This window comes from Montipora foliosa, unplaced genomic scaffold (assembly GCF_036669935.1).
Source record: "Montipora foliosa isolate CH-2021 unplaced genomic scaffold, ASM3666993v2 scaffold_425, whole genome shotgun sequence".
Lineage (NCBI taxonomy): Eukaryota > Metazoa > Cnidaria > Anthozoa > Scleractinia > Acroporidae > Montipora > Montipora foliosa.
Genome location: NW_027179729.1, coordinates 1270001 through 1287500, shown reverse-complemented (window position 1 = coordinate 1287500; position 17500 = coordinate 1270001). Strand labels below are relative to the sequence as shown.

The following is a 17500-nucleotide window of genomic DNA, read 5'->3' as shown; positions in this document are numbered from 1 at the left end:
ATTGTAACTAATCTTTCGATAACAATTCGATTCAAGAGTTATATATAAAAGCTAAGTTATTTTTTTTCTTAATTTGTATTTTGCATTGTCTTTTACTGTTAACTCCCGGATTTTACGGTATTTTTTGGTGCAAACGTAAAGCCAAAAAATGTTTTGACCTAGCATCAGATTAGACTGAAAAGAAGAGGAAACAACATCTTAGTGTGTGCAATAAACGTTTGCTTAGTGCACCTGCAAGACATGCATGGCATGCAGGAAAACGTCTGTCAGAGCAATTTACAATTAGTTTTTTTTTTTTTTTTTTGGCAGACTACTTATTTAAAGAAAAAACGAGTGAATTTTACTCAAGAGCGCTCAAGAGCGTGTTTTGTTATCCGTAAACTGAATTTATTACCAAAGCTTAAAAGACTAAAAGACCTCAAAATGGGACAGGACATTACAAAATAATTAAAAGTGTGAACGTGTGAGTAAAAGTGCCTCTGCTGGCACGACATCTGGGTGTCCCCTCAAATGGTGTTAATGACCCCAAACTTAAAAAAACGTAACTGGGATGCTGCAGTTTGATACCACACAATTCAGGGCCTTCTGTTTTTCTGTAAAACGTACCACAGGCAACCCAGTGTACGCTTCAGGGAAGCGTCTAGATAACTAGAGATTGAGTATACTTTGTATAGCGACCTATAGCCGATAAATGTAGCTACCAATCAGTCGCTATTTTTGTCTTGTTTGCGTTTTATAGCAGTACAGTGATTTCTGTATCTTTCGTGTTTATGTTATTCATGATTGTTCAAAAAATAAAGGTTGTTAAAAATTTGTTGAACTTTATGGGTTTAATTTTCAAGTATACGGCATGGCGAATGTTACAATACTTTTCGTTACATGTAAAAACCCTGACGCAAAAATCAGAATGTCAATGTTTCAAGTTCTACAATAAGTTGTTCTTCTACAGTGGTTCTTGTGAATGGGAGAGGACAAAACGCGGAGCCCTACTCCATGGAGTACCCTATGGAGTACGTAAATGGAGTACCCCTTAAAAATTTTTTATTGGTCAAATTGAATACTTTATCAACATGGTGAGGCATTTAGATGAACATACCTTTATCATTTCGAGCTTTCCAGCTCTCTCCGATTGTTACAGTTAGACGCAGTTCTCGAGTTGGCCGCCATCTTGAAATTTTGTAGGTACTTCATGTTTCCACTATTGTAGTGTATTTAACTTTTTGTATATTGAGACAAGTATTCACTCCTGTATACCCATATAGATAAGTGTATGTATGCCCGTAATATACCCATGAATGCCCATCATACTGATGAAATTACCGCGTACAAATAAAGTTTTCCATTCCATTCCATAAGGGTATTTTATATGAGCACACACGGGCCTGAAGTCTAAAAATACACTTTAATAATGGATACACGAGATACCTACGAAACTTGAAGATGGAGGCCAATTCGTGAACTGCATCGAACTGTAACAATCGGCGAGCTGCAAAGCCTGAAATAAATAAAGGTATGTACATGTAATTTGACCAATATATGATTTTTTTGAGTACTACATTTAGGTACTCCATAGGGTACTCCATGGAGTAGGGCTCCGCTTTTTGTCCTCTCCGCCTGTGAATCATTGGCAATGTTTTGATAATCTGTAGTTTCTTCGTGACTGGTCTGTTTTCTTTTCCCGTAAAGAGCCTGCCGGCGCTCTACTGAGGTACATTGTATTGATGAAAGCTTGGCGGAATGATGACAGATGCACTACATTTCCGTATGCATAGATGGTCAGTGTAAAATGCAGGCTGCAGACTGAGGTTATAAATTGAAAAAGCCCAAACCCATTAGAAATGCTGACAGTTAAACCTAAATATTGTTTTAGGCCTAAGTAGGCATAAGGTTAGCATTTCTAAGGGGTTTGGGCTTTTTCAACAGTTACGTTATAACCTCAGTCTGCGTTTAACCCCTGGTCTGCAGTCTGCAGTCTTCGCTTTACACTGACCGTCTACGCATAGGGAATTGGCCTGGTTGGGTAGCACATCGTTGTAGTTTCCTCATGGAGAAGTTACCGCCACTTCTACTTTCAGGGAGTACGTTCGATGTAGCCCTTGTACCAATGATACAGAATAATATAACAATTGTTAGGTGTCGGGATCAGACACAGGTTAGGTAAGTACTTTTTAAAGCTTCAGTTTGGCTTTGGTTCATTTGTTGATCACGCATGGTGCTTGCTGCCATATTTCTTAGTCTTTCATATTCTTCATGCACTTTACGATTTGCTGTAACATGCTTGTGTTCAATTTTTCCAAGAGCATGCGTGCGTTTTGTGTCTGTGTAGGAGGCATAGGTCTGCACTGTAGATACCTTGTAATGTTTTAGCGTGACTTATTGCAACATATATTTGACCATACAAGGAAAGGTTATAGGTTACAGGTTATAGGTTACAGTCGGCTCAGTCGGTAGAGCGGCGGAGATCTAGCCCGAAGGTCGTGGGTTCAATTCCCACCCAGGACAGAGAAAAACTCTGTCCTTGTGTGGGCCCATCTCCATCAGTAGGGCTAACGCTCACATGGTTCATATGGGATAGAAATCTAGCACTTTACATTACCCTGTATTCAGTTAACTCTGTTTATATTTGACCATAGCTTGTTTGTTAAGATGAAAGCTTATTACTGTTCTATCCATTGTCAGTCCTTGTACTTTGTGGACAGTGCAGCCCCATGCTAATGTAATCACAAACTTTGTTCTTTGTATCTCAGGTAATGATGGCTTATTAGGTCTTACTTTTATCTTTGCCAAGATGGGTTCAATAGCTACTACTTCGTTTTCTTTAGCATATTGGTTATTGCTATTATTTATCATGTTTTTTCCTCCTCCATCATCATCAAACTTAATGAATATAATATTGGCAACCTTTGAGTGTTTGGATTGACATATATTTTGACTACTGTACCAATCTGACTTTTGATCAGTCTATCTGAGATGTCAATATTAGCTGTAAGCATCACTCTTTCCGTTTCTTTTAAATGAAGTTCATAATCAAGTCCACCAGTTTCAAATCTTCCTCTTGCTAATACTCTGTCAATATTTTGTTTATTAACATTGTTAGGATATTGATTTGTGGCTTTCAGGGTAAACATAGCTTTAGGAATCACGGCTGACTTTTTATTGTTGTGTTTGTCTACTGGGATATTTTCAGGCCATCTGTGTAGAGCATCTCATGGGTAATTGCTGTTTAATAGACTTATTAACCTTGACTGAATACAGCAGATGTCTTCCTCAGTCTGGGCTCCAGTTCTAAATCTATTCAAAAGTTCAGTAAATGGTTGGTCATTTTTTTGCCCCATTATTTCTGTGAGCTCAATCATTTCAAATGCATGCCAAGGGTGGCAAAGATTAAAAGCATTATTTGCATAATTATCAAAAACGAATTTTCTTTCAATTGGAGGTAGCTGATATAAATCACCAAGAGCAATAATACTTATACCAGCGAAAAGCTTTGAGTTGTTAATATCAAATATCTCTTTTATTCGTTGATGAATACGGAGGAGAGTAGTGTTACCATCCATTGAGATCTCATCTATTATTATTAACTTCAGCTCACACAGTGATAACCTCATTTGCGTTCTTTTCTGGTCAGACATTGCAGAAAGGACATCACCTGTATTTTTAGGTATAGCTAATGCTGTGTTAATTGTTGTACCATCCATGTTTATTGCTGCTACTCCAGTAGATGCTGCTAGTAACACTGTTGGTTTCTCAGGATTCATTGGAGCATGTCTACAGGTTTTTACTACAGTGTGGTAGATTACTTTAATCAAATGACTTTTCCTAGCACGACCACCTCAAGTTATAAACAAATAAACTGGTTCAACATTTTGTGACTTCAGACTGTTGAGGTATTTCGTTTTATTTCTAGTCCATGAAAGAACCCTGTTGTAAGCCTTGCATTGCATTTTAATTAGTGATCTAACTGAATGACGTAATTGATCATCAGATATTTCTGTTGGGTGCTTATACATTGTTATTACTGATGAACCTTGATTTTCAGTAGTTTGAAAATTTGCAGCAAGCTCTGAGGGTACTTTTTCCTTGAACACCTCATCTACTGGTGATTCATCTTGGAATTGTAGTTGTATTTCAGAACTGTCTTAATCATTTCTAGGGTCGTATCAATGTATGGCAGTGCCGTGCTTGTTTCTTAGCCATTCTAGTGCTTCTGTTACTAGTAAATAGCTGATAGAGATGATTTAGCGTGCAGCAAAAGTTGTCTAAACTGTGCAAATGGCAATAAGACAAAGACTTAAGCCGCGAGTTATCGCTGTAAAACTCTTAACTGATCCTGAAATTTGAAGCATACTTAAGGAAGCCACTTCAGTGCTGCACTGTTATGGCAAATTTTCAACCAATCACGCATGGTAAAAGTGACACCGCAGTACCAAATTCTATAAAGGCCCAATGGAGTTAAACTAAGCATAAGACTCCAAGTACGGCATTGCGGACCTATTACTTCTGATGCGAGGACTTCAACCTCAAATAGTAATATATAGATTTAGCCAAGCCTAAAAGCGGAGCTCCGGCTTGTTTATTTCTACTGGCTGTAGGATTAGTGAAAATAAAAGGCTTTGGAACTGTCCGCCTTTTGGTTTTCCCAGATACAATTGCTTAATTATGTAAAATTTTCTTCGCTGCCTAACTAGTGAATTCCGCGGTTAATTTCACCGACTGATCACATGAATCACGAAGGGATGAGTGTGATATCGGTTTTTCCAGCGCAATCTACTGTCGAATTCACCAGTTAAACAATTAATTTTTCTTGAATCGCAAGAGTTAACAAGAAATATTCGAGTTTCATTCCTGAACAAAGGAAAAAACGACTAAACCACGTTTTAGAAATATGCATCCACTTGAAATAACTCATACGGCGTAGAAATAACAAACGGATTAGTGTCCAAGAAAAGAATTTGTGGAGTAACTTCTTCCACCAACTTTAAGTTATTACTGGTGTATCGTTTTGTCGTTCTCGTTCTCTTTCTCTCTTCTCTCGTTTCTGTTCTTCTGACATAGGCCGGCCAGGCATCTTGCAACCTTAGTAGATTCGAAATTAAAAATCTTAAAATATACCAAAAACTGCAATTCAGAGCAAAAGGCAGCCCTAAACAAATTAAAAATAACACCCAGCTCTAAGTTTATATCCCTCCAATGCTTGACTTTAATAACTACAGCAATGTTATGTGAAACCTGGATTGAAACCAGCGAGAAATGCCAGAAAAATATATCTTCCAAACCGTACCTGAACACGAAAAGCATCGACTGTCTAGAGCTTTGCTGACGTAGCATGGCTGTGTAGCCGCGTCGAGCCACAGAAAGAGCGCGAAAAATTAAGCCTCGTTCAGGTGTGAGTGTGAGTGTCTGACCTGGCTTGAGCCTGCGATCCAATCCACAACAAGTCCCGGGTCAGCGGTCAACTTCAAAAAAAAAAACAGCTGACCTCGATAAGGTCTAACTTGAGCGCGCGATATGGTCACGTGATACTGGTCAGCGGAAACCTCGTTTTGATAGGTGTCAATTGACCATAACATTAATATCCAATATTAAAGATGTATGCTGTAAACTAGCTATAGAGTAAACTGGAGTATTGCCTCCTCGATGAGCTCTAAACTTGAGCCCGTGATTTGGTTACGTGATACTGGTCTCATTGGCATACATGAAGGGGCGGACGGACGGACGAACGGACGGACGCACGGACGTTCATGACATCATGGCTATAAAACCAAATTTTCTCACATCGATGGGTTACCATATTTTCTTATCTATGGTGCTCCGCGCGCGCGCCTTTGGCAAAAATGATGTACCGTTAGGGTAAGGTCAGGGTAAAGTTTATATTATTATCTAACGTCTTTATTTATTTTGATCGCACAACTCTCGAAATCGTATTAAGCCGCTACCCAAGCCAAAAAAACATCAAATTTCTATGGCGTGGATAGCGAAATGCTGTAAAGTGAGAAATCAATCTTTGAAAACTTTGACTGCGGGGAGCCAAGCCAGAGAAAAAAAAACGCAGCTGTGGTGGTAAAGACTATGCATCAAAGTGGTTTCCATGACATTTTACCTGTACTAAATGTATATAAAGTTGCCGCCATCCATCCAACAATGAAAGGAGGTATGCAAAGATATTCGGGCGTCGAAGAAATCGCTCAAGTGAGTAGGTAGTTGGTAGTTTAAAAATGTTGACCTCAATTTACCGCAAATATTTGTACGGGCGATCAAAATACATGTAGTATTTTGTTCACTCGTGCTCTCACGGTCGGACAATTAACGTGACGCAATGAAAAAATCATCTTACTTCATCTTTGACTGAAAAGTTTCATTCTGGCAAATTATGTTCAACCCCACCATCCCCCCACCCCCCTCCGTCTTCTAAACAAAATTCACAAGTCAAAGGTCATTTACGAGACTAGTTGCTGTGACTGCAATTAATTTTATATAGGAAAGACAAAAAGATAAAAGGACTTTTATTTGTATATTAAGTCAAAGATGCAATAAGGTGATTTTTTCATTGCGTCACGTTAATTTTCGATACCGTGAGAGCACGGGCGATCAAAATACTATTATATATATTAAGGAAAATATCAATTATACGCGACGTCGTGACATTGAAAATGCCCACCCAGACCTTGAACATCTATGGATAGAGGTGCCTGGCCGCAATAAGTATAGTAGTGCTCTTGTAGGTGTGATCTACAATTCTGAGCGCATGCTCAGTCCTTCCGATTGGCTGAATAGTTTAGAGAACTTACTTGGATACCTGACTGTGTACTGGGATGGCATGTTAATGCTTACAGGAGACATCAATATCGATATGCTTCGTCCTTCTGACCATCTAACGAAAAGATATCAAGGTATACTGGATATGTTCGAGCTTACACAGATTGTGAAACGGCCTACATGTGTTACAAGGACCTCCAAAACCCTAATTGATCACTTTATCACCAACCACCCGCAAAAGGTCACCAACGCTGGTATAATTTCATGCTCTATTGTAAGTAACCACGATGCCATCTACACATGCATCAATGTACGGCTCCCTCGGTTCCAGCCTCCTTATAAATTTATCCAGGACATTAGGAACTTTAAAGAGGATGTGTTTAAAGAGGACTTTTCTACTCTTCCTCTGTCTGTTATATCCTACTCGGATGATCCAGACGAACAACTAGAGACACTGAATACACTAATTTCCGAGTGTCTCGAGAGACACGCCCCCTTGCGGAAGGTTCGTGTCACGCGACCACCTGCTCCATGGATGAAGGACCCATTGATAGAGGAATTTCAGAAGAAACGAGATGCTGCTAGATTTACCGCTCACCAGACCAGCACTTATGCTGCTTGGCATGAGTTTTGTTCGGTCAGGAATAAATTAAAGTCGGCAATAAGAACTGCTCGGAAGGCGAGGTTTGGAAAGTCATCCACAGAGTGCGAAAGCCAAGTGCAAGACCCCTCCGGATTGATTCTGACGAACTTAACGATTTCTTCGCGACGACTGCTCAGAGAACACTAGAGACTCAGGCGACCCCAACAGAGCATCTCACGTGCCTGATAGATAACCTGCCCGACATCCCCTCTGGGGGTATGCGTTTTCAGTTGTCACCTGTCACCAGTGAGAACGTTCTTCAAGTCATCAAGAATCCTCGATCGGATTGTTCTACGGGCGCGGATCAGATACCTACCCGCTTTATCAAGTTGGTTGCTGACAGCGGAGGGGTTGGCGCAGTGGTAAGATCTCTGCCTTCCAACCCTAAGGTCTAGAGTTCCATTCTCGGTTCTGCCGAGACTGGAAAATTTGGCGACCTTCTTTCCCGCTAAAGTTCACTCAGCTTTCCATCCTTCCGAGGTCGGTAAAATGAGTACCAGCATGCATGGACTGGGGGTAAATTGATCATTGTAAAGCGCCTTTGAGACATTAGTGATAAGGGCGCTGTATAAATGCACCACTGTACTTTTTTTTTTACTTTTTTGCTTGGCAGTCCCCCTAACATCTATCATCAACCATTGCATTGCGAAAAATTATTTTCCAAAGCGTGGAAGATTGCTCGGGTGTCTCCATTCCCAAAGATTGACAACCCAGTCTCTAAAGATCAACTTCGGCCCATCTCAGTCCTTCCTGTTCTATCCAAGGTCTTTGAGAAGCTTGTGGCTATTCAAATGACGAATTATGCGGACCACGCCCATCTTCTTCACGATCATATCTCTGCTTTCCGTAAAGGGCATTCCACCACTACAGCCTTGATGGGAGTTAGAGACGATATTCGCTATGCCAGAAAAAGGAAAGAGGTCACGCTTATGGTATTAGCCGATTTTTCGAAGGCTTTTGACACCATATCCTTTAGCGCGACCATGGTGGAGTTCTACTAGCTCGGTTTCTCAAAACCTTTTTTCAAGTGGCTCTTGAGCTATCTATCTGGCCGCTCTCAATTCGTGCAGATCGACGATAGGAAGTCCTCATACCAGTTGTTTCAGTATAGCATTTCACAGGGGTCCACCCTGGGACCGATGATTATTAATTTATACGTATCAGATCTACACGAGGTCACTCCACCATCAATGGAATGCGTCCAGTATGCGGACGACACCTCACTGTACAGCCATTCTAATGTCAAGGAGTTAGACTCAAGAGCTGTGGACATGAATGAGACTCTTGCAAGTATCACAAACTGGTCCCAGGATTCCAACTTGGCGCTGAACCCTGCAAAGACTAAGTGTATGTTGTTCTCAACTCCTCAGATGTCATCTTATCATTCTCTGGCTGAACGTCCTCTACATTTATCTGTAGGAGATAAACCCCTCGAGCGTGTTCACTCTATTAAATTACTTGGGGTTCATATGACTGACACCTTGAAGTGGGATGATCATGTCAAGCATCTCGGCTCATCTTGGCATGGTTTCCTAGTTGCACTGAGGAAAATCAAGAACTTTACAAACTACCATCTTAGAAAACATTTAGTTGAATGTGTGGTTCTATCTCGCTTAGACTTTAATGATATAATTTTCTATCCAATTACTGATTGCCTTTTAAAAAGGCTACAGTGCATCCAGTTTGCGGCAGCCAGTTTTCTTTTTGGACGCTATGTGAACAATATTGACTCTATTCTTAAGTTCGGCTGGTTGCCTATGAAAGAACGTAGAAAATGGCACGTTCTAAAGGCCGCGCACAAAGCTATATATTCTCACGATTGGCCCAGAAACCTTCACCTTGAGCAAGTAAGACATGCTACAAATTTACATCCAATGTTAAATGTTGTGATAATTTTAAATCTTTTAGTAAGCAAACAGTATGTATTCTAAGGGAGCACTGCCGGAATAGGGCGGAATGATTTCTTGCCAAGTTTAAATAATGTATGTATATATTGTATAATTACATTTTACTGTTTATTACCTAGCTTTTTACAAATTTATAAGAAAGATTAATGTTAATTTCCTCACTTTACTTTTATATCAGGCGAAGAGCCATACCATGGATGAGCTGATATTAAACCGTTATTATTATTATTAGATATTGGACATTATTATTACTATTATTTTGTAAAGCGCTCTTGGACATTGTAATGTAATCAGCGCTATATAAATAAAGTATTATTATTATTGTTATTATTATTATTACTATTATTATTATTATTATTATTATTATTATTATTTTTATTAACATTCTAAAGTCGTCACCAAACAAGAACACTCATCTGCCACTCGAGACCACATGGAAGTCGGTGGACACAACACCATTTTGAAGTCCTTGAATAAAAAAAAAGGATTACCTCTGTAATATTAAAGAAACATTGTTTCTCAAGGAACTTAATCCGGCTCTTAATGCTAATTTCAGTAGCGATAAGCTGTTACTTTATTATTAGTGACTGCTGTCAAATTCTTGCTAAGATCAATTTTCTTTGTCTCGGTTCCAGACCTACTGAAATTTGTTTATAAATAATTTTTAAAATCATAACGGTTTCTTGTAAAAAATGAATATTGTAGCATACGAAACGTCACGTTTATAAACAAGCATCAATTCACAATGTTTATCACTGTGATTTGTGTTTTATTTTTAATTGAGCTTTGACAGTTGATATACTGTTTGTCTTTCTTTAGGAAGGACAGGACTTACCCTCTGCTAACAAATGTTTCTTGAATTTAGTTGATGGTGGCTGGAGTGATTGGAGCCACTGGAGTCTTTGTACAAGGGACTTTAATGGCATACAGATGCGGACAAGGGAATGCGTGAATCCAAAGCCACAATTTGGTGGGATACCATGCAAAGGATCTAGTACATTTATGAGGGGGTGCACAAACACGTCAAGTTGTCAGCAAGGTATATTACCAAAATCAACGCTGTTTGAGTTTGAATTGCGTGTAAAGCAGATTCTCAAATACCTTTTAATATCCTTTTACTCGTCAGCTTATCTTTTTGTCATATACAGAATGTTCATTCTCACTGTGTCGCTTTTTTGTGAGCTTTTTTTAAACAAAGTTCTGCTGAACTGTCTAGCATCCTGGCCTTGACAAATTTTTGTACACACATTTGATTTCTCCAGTTGATCTGAGGGAGAAAGCTCTAGGCGATCCTCATACGTTTTGCACTTGTCCTATTAGTTATAAGAAATCGATGGCCAGTCAACACTGCCTGCCAAAAAAGGATACAAGGAGTTGTCTTCATATCTCCATCAATTTACCGGGGTCAACATAAATACATGTAATATTAGTCAATTATAACCCAACTAACATTTGTAGAATTGCCAGTAATTCACTAGCGCCGCAATTTCCTTTATTAGAATTTCCAGTACGTTTTCAAACAGAGGGCAATCCGTCTACTGGACTGATGCAAATTCACAAGAACAACACCTGGAAAGCGCTTTGTACCGCCCATTGGAATAGTACTGAAGCAATTCTTTCCTGCCAAGAAAATGGCTATAACTACAGTAATGACAATTTTACAGGCAAGTGGAAAAGAGGAAATACAAGCTTGGTGAACGTCACTTCTCATTCCTGTTCATCAATCACCCAAAGCTGTGGATTCATTAACAAACGCATCCAGTGTTCAGGTACAATAGTATGAAGAAAAAAAATTATTTTATCCTTACCATCGCTTAGTTTTAACACAGCAAGACAACTAAAAGTCCTATTTGTTAGCTTATAATAACCTGTGGCTCGCTGTGTGGGAAATTACTCACTGCTGTTAAAAAAAAAGGCAAGCCACTGATCGGAAGCATAGCCGTTGAGGTGCAATTGGGCTGAACGAGAAAAATGTCTCACTTAGCTCTCCTGCAGAGCAGGACTTATTCAAGTTCAGCGCCCAAAGCTCCAGACTACACTTCACGGTCTTTGTGACTGATGATTCTGAAACCGCTAACTCTACGTTTAAGAAATGAAGGCCCAAGTAAACAGTCTCGATGAATGCGCTTCCTCTTAAAACAATATCATTCTAAAATTATTAAATTAATGCTTTTAACATTGGCTATACTGTTCAAAGTTTATGTCAAACTGAGATAAACGTGAGATATTGAGGAATTGACAATGAACAAAAAAACAATGGTTAGTTGTAAAAAAGAAACTTAGAGGACAATTACAACCCAGCATTACTTTAATTATTGTGTCAATCTTTCAGTTCCTGTGCGCCTTATTGGAGCAGAGGTTGAGTATGGTGGAGGAGTGGAGGTTTATAACGGTGGAAGGTGGAGCAAGATCTGCCACACTGAATGGGATATCAATGATGCCAACGTTGTTTGCAAACAACTTGGCTTTAAAGGTGCTCTGGCCGAATTCTTGACGGGAATGAATACCACTGATAAAAACATAACCCTTTTGATGTCAGACGTAGATTGTACTGGACAGGAATCCGTTTTAGCCCAATGTAATCGTTCAGATGGAGAGCACAAGTGTCCAGAATACATTGGAGCTCAGGCTTTGTGTGTACCAAGTAAGTAACTTTGCTTTTCACCGTGACTGTGTATTTTATCTATCCCTGACGAACAGAGGGTTGTGACTAGAGACATTTTTTGAACTTGATCACTGTCATCATTATGTTGTTTTTACATTTGTAATGAAAGCTGAATATTCTGTATTGTGAATCATCCACTATGTCAATTCCAAAAAAAACTTTAATTTCACTCATTTTTATCTAAATCAAAAATGGAAATCACTAAAAGTAAAAAAAAATAAAAAAAGCAAGGATCTAGCTGTGTGTATTGTGCTTAATTGCAATTGCAAAGTAGCTTTCGAGTCCAGCATTACAACCCAAATACGGTGGCATGCAAGGGCCATCAAAAGTTAAGAAAAAATCTTTATAATGACACTTGGTAACTGTCAATTGACACTTTTAACTAGCACCCGATCCTTCAACTGTCAACAGTAGTAACTGACAATTGGCACTTATAACTAAAAATTAACATCTATAACTAACAATTTTGACACTTATAACTGACAATTGACACGTGTAATTGGTAATTGACACTTACAATTGGAAATGAACACTTACAAATGACAATGAACACTTATAAGTGGCAATGAACACTTATAACTGCCAATTGACACTTATAATTGGCAATTGACACTTATAGAGTGGTTTTCAATTGAGTGTCGAAAGTAATTAGATAATTACTTTGGTTTTGCATTACTTCACTCAGTGATTGGTCCGATGTTCTCGCGCCACTTTTTCAACCAATCAGAAGTGAAACCAAAACCAATCGTAGCTCGTTCGTGCACATTTTCCCGCGCCTTGTGTCGGCTATGTGTAATTACTTTGAATTTTGATTGGTTTAATGGATTGTCTCCGTCCTTTTTGATTGGCCAAAGTAATTACTTTGGTTTTGGTTTCACGACACTCATTTGAAAACCGCTCCAATTGGCAATGACCACTTATAACTGACAATGAAAACTTATAAGTGACAATGAAAACTTATGACTGGCAATTAACACTTACAACTGGTAATTGGCACTTATAATTGGCAATTGACATTTTTAACCGGCAATTGACACCTAGACCTCTGTGCAGCATCATCGCGCGTCTTGCGCATCACGTGCTTCACCTTTACTCGCAAAATGGCGAACACTGAGGTGGTGAGTGGCGCATGAAAGGAAGGTATTATTGTTTTTCGTTCTCAACTCGCTCTATTTATAGCGGGCCATTTTGTGAAACTATGCGGACACTGTGGTCACTGGTCGTAGCGACTATTTGAATTGATGGATCGTGTCGATTTTCTGTCTCTATGCAGTTTTATTTTTTAAATTTATTATTATTATTTTTTTATGATTCTCTGGGAACCCATGCGGACAGTACTTGTGGGCGTAAATTTCAAAATCATAGTAATAAGCTAAAGAAGGGAAATTTGTGGGTGCTAAAAACTGCAATTGATGGCCTATCTTTCTACGATGTCAAAATGCATGTACTTGACCTGAACAGCCGTTTCAGGTTTGTCCAGTGGTTGAGACAATGGTACGTTTGGCGGGGCTTGTTCTAGTATTCGCGCAAATCATCTCTATAAATCTATCTACATAAAAGGATTCGCGTTGCTCTGATCCGGGGAACGATACCACCTTAACGAAAAAACTAAACCTAAAGGAAAAGCTCTTGTTATTTTTTGTTTATTTATTTATTATCATCTTAATAATGATCGTTTTATTTTCCAGGATTAGTTTGCCATTATCGCGTTTGATTGAACGATTGCTTTGACTTCTAAAAATTAAAGCTGATGTATCGTTGTATTAGGCTTTTTCACGGTCAGCAAAGTGCAATGTATTGGCCCTCCCTTTTGGAACAGAGGGCAACGATTATGGATTGTGATGCTCTGATAGAACGTTATCTTTGGATGGGCATAAGTTAGCTGGAATAAATACACTGTAATAATAATAATAATAATAATAATAATAATAATAATAATGGCAAAAACTCTACTTTTAAATAGCTATATACAATCCACCCACTTCTTGCCTCAGTGTTCCTGGCTTTGGCTAGAGTTCCCCAGAAATAGTATTCTCAATGCCTTAACGAATATTTGCATGTCCTTCTTCGATATCTAAGTCCATGTCCGATAGTTATAAGTGAACTATCCTACTGTATGAGCTGGCGAGCCTCTTAAGCAAAGTAATGCTGATCTCAGCAGCGCAAAAAACACTCTTGCCCTCATCCATGACATGGTAGTCGCATAACTTTCGCCCTTCTTTGTAGCAACTAACTCAGCAAGTCTACTATGGTATCGATTACATTCCACCGCCATTCCACCCGCCGTGCTAACTAATGGCGGGAATGTAGCTTGCTCTACTTCTAACACACGGCTAGCATACAGACGCTTCTTCTCTTCTTCGTGCTTCCTGAATATTCTGGTCTGTATCGAAATTTCTATAGGAGTCTGCATTCGGATGGCATACTCTGACATAAAAAAAGGCCGACCTCTGCCTCTCCCAGAATCCCCTAGTAACTATATCCAGCCGCGCATCAGGGGTGGTGTTGGCTCCCCTATTCAACTCTTCTCCTTCCATGTTATGCAAAATTGGTTCGGTTTTGACACCATTGCATACCATGTGAAGCTATGGCATTGGATGATAAATCCGCCCGTTTGCATATCATAGCGTGATCCACATTGAAGATGTCCCTGCAAACACAAACAGAGGGCGTATCAGGAACAGCGTCTCGAAAGTCAGTCTTGTTTAAGGTGGCTCAAACCAGTTTCCACACTTGAAGGAAACGCCCTTATTCACAGCAATGTTATGGTACCATATCAAACACCAATTATTGCTAAAAAATATTTTTGGGGCGTTAAAAGTTACCATGGCAACAGGAAACCCCCGCAAAAACACCCCATATTTTGGGTTTAGCTGCTCATATCTCAAAAACAAACTTGGCGACCTCCATTTTTTATTGCTGAAATCTAATAAGCATGGCAGAATAAAATTCTCTGCAAAGTTAAAAAAGTCCTGTGGAGCGGATTCAGAGCCACTTTAAATAATTGAAAATTTAAGGTAGCTCTAAATTCGCCCCACAGAATTTTTTTGAACTTGCTAATCACTGAGTTCGTTTGTCAGATATGAGCAACTAAAGCCATTATAGGGTGTTTTGCAAGCCTTTCCTGTTGCCATGGTAATTTTTACGTCACAAAAATGACTGGATCTTGTTCAGCAATAATTGGTGTTTTACATGGTACCATAATATTGCTGTTACGTGATAAAGTGTTGCAATGTCAGTTATTTTCAATAACAAGGTCTCTTGAAAGTGAGGAAACCGGTTTGAGCCACCTTAAATCAAAAATCATATCTTTAATTGAAAAAACAGTAAGCCAACTAGAAGCACCTTTCTGAGTGGCAAGATCGACAGGTCTCACAGTATTTCCAGAAATCGAGCCCTTTACCTCATCAAGTTTTTCCTTTAGATACTAATATATAATAATAATAATAATAATAATAATAATAATAATAATAATAATAATAATAATAATAATGCACCAATTTATTTAGCTCATATCTTGAACTCTATGCGCTTTACATTAGATAAAAGTAATAATATTAAAAAAAAAAATATCTATATATACATACATACATACATAGATACATACATACATACATACATACATATATAGAAACGTGAAAACCTTATCTTTGAGTCGAAGAGTGCTCTACAATCGTGGAGCTTTATAATTACTTGTGTAGGAAAGGAAAAATTAAAACACTACAAAACTGTTTCGAAAGGGCCTGATGGTCCTCTCTCGTCAGGTGCATGAAAAACTGCCTGCCTTTGTTACTGGCCTTTGTTACTGGCGCGAGCCAGTACTTTCCAGGTTATAGCAAATTCCGTTTTGCTGTCCTTTAGGGACCAGATGTGTTTACTCAACTCCGTTATCATATCTTTAATTGAAAAAACAGTAAGCCAACTAGAAGCACCTTTGTGAGTGGCAAGATCGACAGGTCTCAGAGTATTTCCAGAAATCGAGCCCTTCACCTCATCAAGTTTTTCCTTTAGATACTAATATATAATAATAATAATAATAATAATAATAATAATTATTATTATTATTATTATTATTATTATTATTAATATTATTATTACTAGCGTTCACTTTTGGATTAAAACACCTATCATAAGATCAAAACCAAGGCTGCTACAGTTGGAAGTACTTTAGAAGAAATGTTTATGAGCATTGGTCTACAATGGGGAATGGATAAATGCTGCCACGTTTTTGCGCTCTCCGAGATTTCGTTTCCTTACCACGCAGTTTCTACTTCTACTGGCTCTACTGTTCTATAAACAATCACCTTATGTTTCCTTCTTTCGAACAAGGACTACTCTTCGACTGAGGAATCTATGTGCTGTGTCATTTTCAAACGCTCCTGGAAGGCCGATTTCAACTTGGCAAAAGCACGGAATCGTTTGTTTATGTCTACCTCACCATTTGCATGGATATTGAATTAAATCCCGGCCCAGCCGTGCACGATGTACGTTCTTCTTGCTAGAATTCAACACCTAACATATTGAAACGCGAGCCGCTCGACGATTCAGCTTCCTGCCGCTATGTCTGCTCAAGAAATATTAATTTCAGCCTTCGGTGCTCAGTGTCCTGCAAGCTGAGTAATACGGCGCTTTCTAGTCTTTCGAATTTTGGAATCCTTAGATATCAAGAAACGAGGGCTGGCTCAGCAGTTAAAATACGGCAAGATGACAAACACATAGCTATCCCACAACTTATTCGATCTACTAATTTTGATCACAAACGGGTTGATGGGCATGTCCGCCAAGCGAACATTAACAACCCCCTATTTATCAACACTACGCCAACGACGGCTTCAGGGTTGAACTCATCCGCTGTATGTTCACGCTCAAAAACTTTAAACTTTGCCGTTTTTAATTCGAGATCCGTCAGAAATAAGATATTGACCAAATTGTTTACATTGACATCGGTCTCTGATTACTGAAACGTGGTTAAATGATGGCGATTCCGCTACGATTGCTCAGTTATCTGTTTCTGGGTATTTCTTCAAGAATTTTCCTAGACAATCGATGCGATGTGGTGGTGGAACTGGGGTTCTCTATCGTGAATCTCTCAGTGTATTATTAACTAATGGGAAGGAAAACACGTCTTTTGAATATTTTGAGTGGATTGTTAAAGTGCTTGGTTGAGACTGATTATACTGTTTCGTCCTCCCTATTCGCCATGGCATTCACCGTTTTCTTTCAGTTGATGAACTTTCACAGCTTTTAGAGAATGTTGTCAGAAATGATTTCCGTACAGGTGCCTACTTTATTATGCATGTACAATACATTAATTATGCATTCGCGCTATTGTTTTGTAGAAAAATACGTACACCCAAGGGAATGGAATATATACATGGCTAATTTGTACTTACGAGATGAATAAAAATGGATCTCTTTTTTTCTCTCCCTCTCGTTCCCTTTCCCTTACTCTCTCTCTTCTTTGCCCACATTGCTCACACCGTTGGTCTTTTTTTGTCCAGGCTTTGCTCTGTCTATCCCTTCATCCTG

The 17500-nt window shown here is 38.9% G+C and overlaps 1 protein-coding gene, 1 long non-coding RNA gene and 1 pseudogene across 2 annotated transcripts in view; 1 reads left to right on the top strand and 2 right to left on the bottom strand.

Moving 5' to 3' along the window:
* Window positions 1-2607: 2607 nt before the first annotated feature.
* On the bottom strand, window positions 2608-3335 carry LOC137988723 (uncharacterized; annotated as a pseudogene).
* Window positions 3336-6745: 3410 nt separating this feature from the next.
* Window positions 6746-9507, top strand: LOC137988722 (uncharacterized). Its single transcript, XM_068834693.1, has 4 exons — window positions 6746-7440; window positions 8013-8331; window positions 8470-8995; window positions 9485-9507. Exons 1-4 carry the CDS (start codon window positions 6746-6748, stop codon window positions 9505-9507), a joined length of 1563 nt encoding a protein of 520 aa, XP_068690794.1.
* A 4072-nt stretch (window positions 9508-13579) lies between these two features.
* The window catches only part of LOC137988691 (uncharacterized), a 5526-nt gene continuing 1605 nt past the window's right edge, over window positions 13580-17500 (bottom strand). The window contains exons 2-3 of the long non-coding RNA XR_011120821.1: window positions 17365-17500; window positions 13580-14621 (exon numbers count right to left, since the gene is read on the bottom strand). The exon at window positions 17365-17500 is cut by the window's right edge and continues 145 nt beyond it. This is a non-coding gene — a long non-coding RNA (uncharacterized lncRNA). The remainder of the gene's footprint in view (window positions 14622-17364) is intronic.

Coding starts and splice junctions, on each gene's coding strand:
- LOC137988722 (XM_068834693.1), top strand. CDS start 6,746: ATGCTCAGTCCTTCCGATTGGCTGAATAGTTTAGAGAACTTACTTGGA. Junction 7,441..8,012: donor AGAACTGCTCGGAAGGCGAG/GTTTGGAAAGTC, acceptor TTTGCTTGGCAG/TCCCCCTAACATCTATCATC. Junction 8,996..9,484: donor TAGAAAACATTTAGTTGAAT/GTGTGGTTCTAT, acceptor CTTTTATATCAG/GCGAAGAGCCATACCATGGA.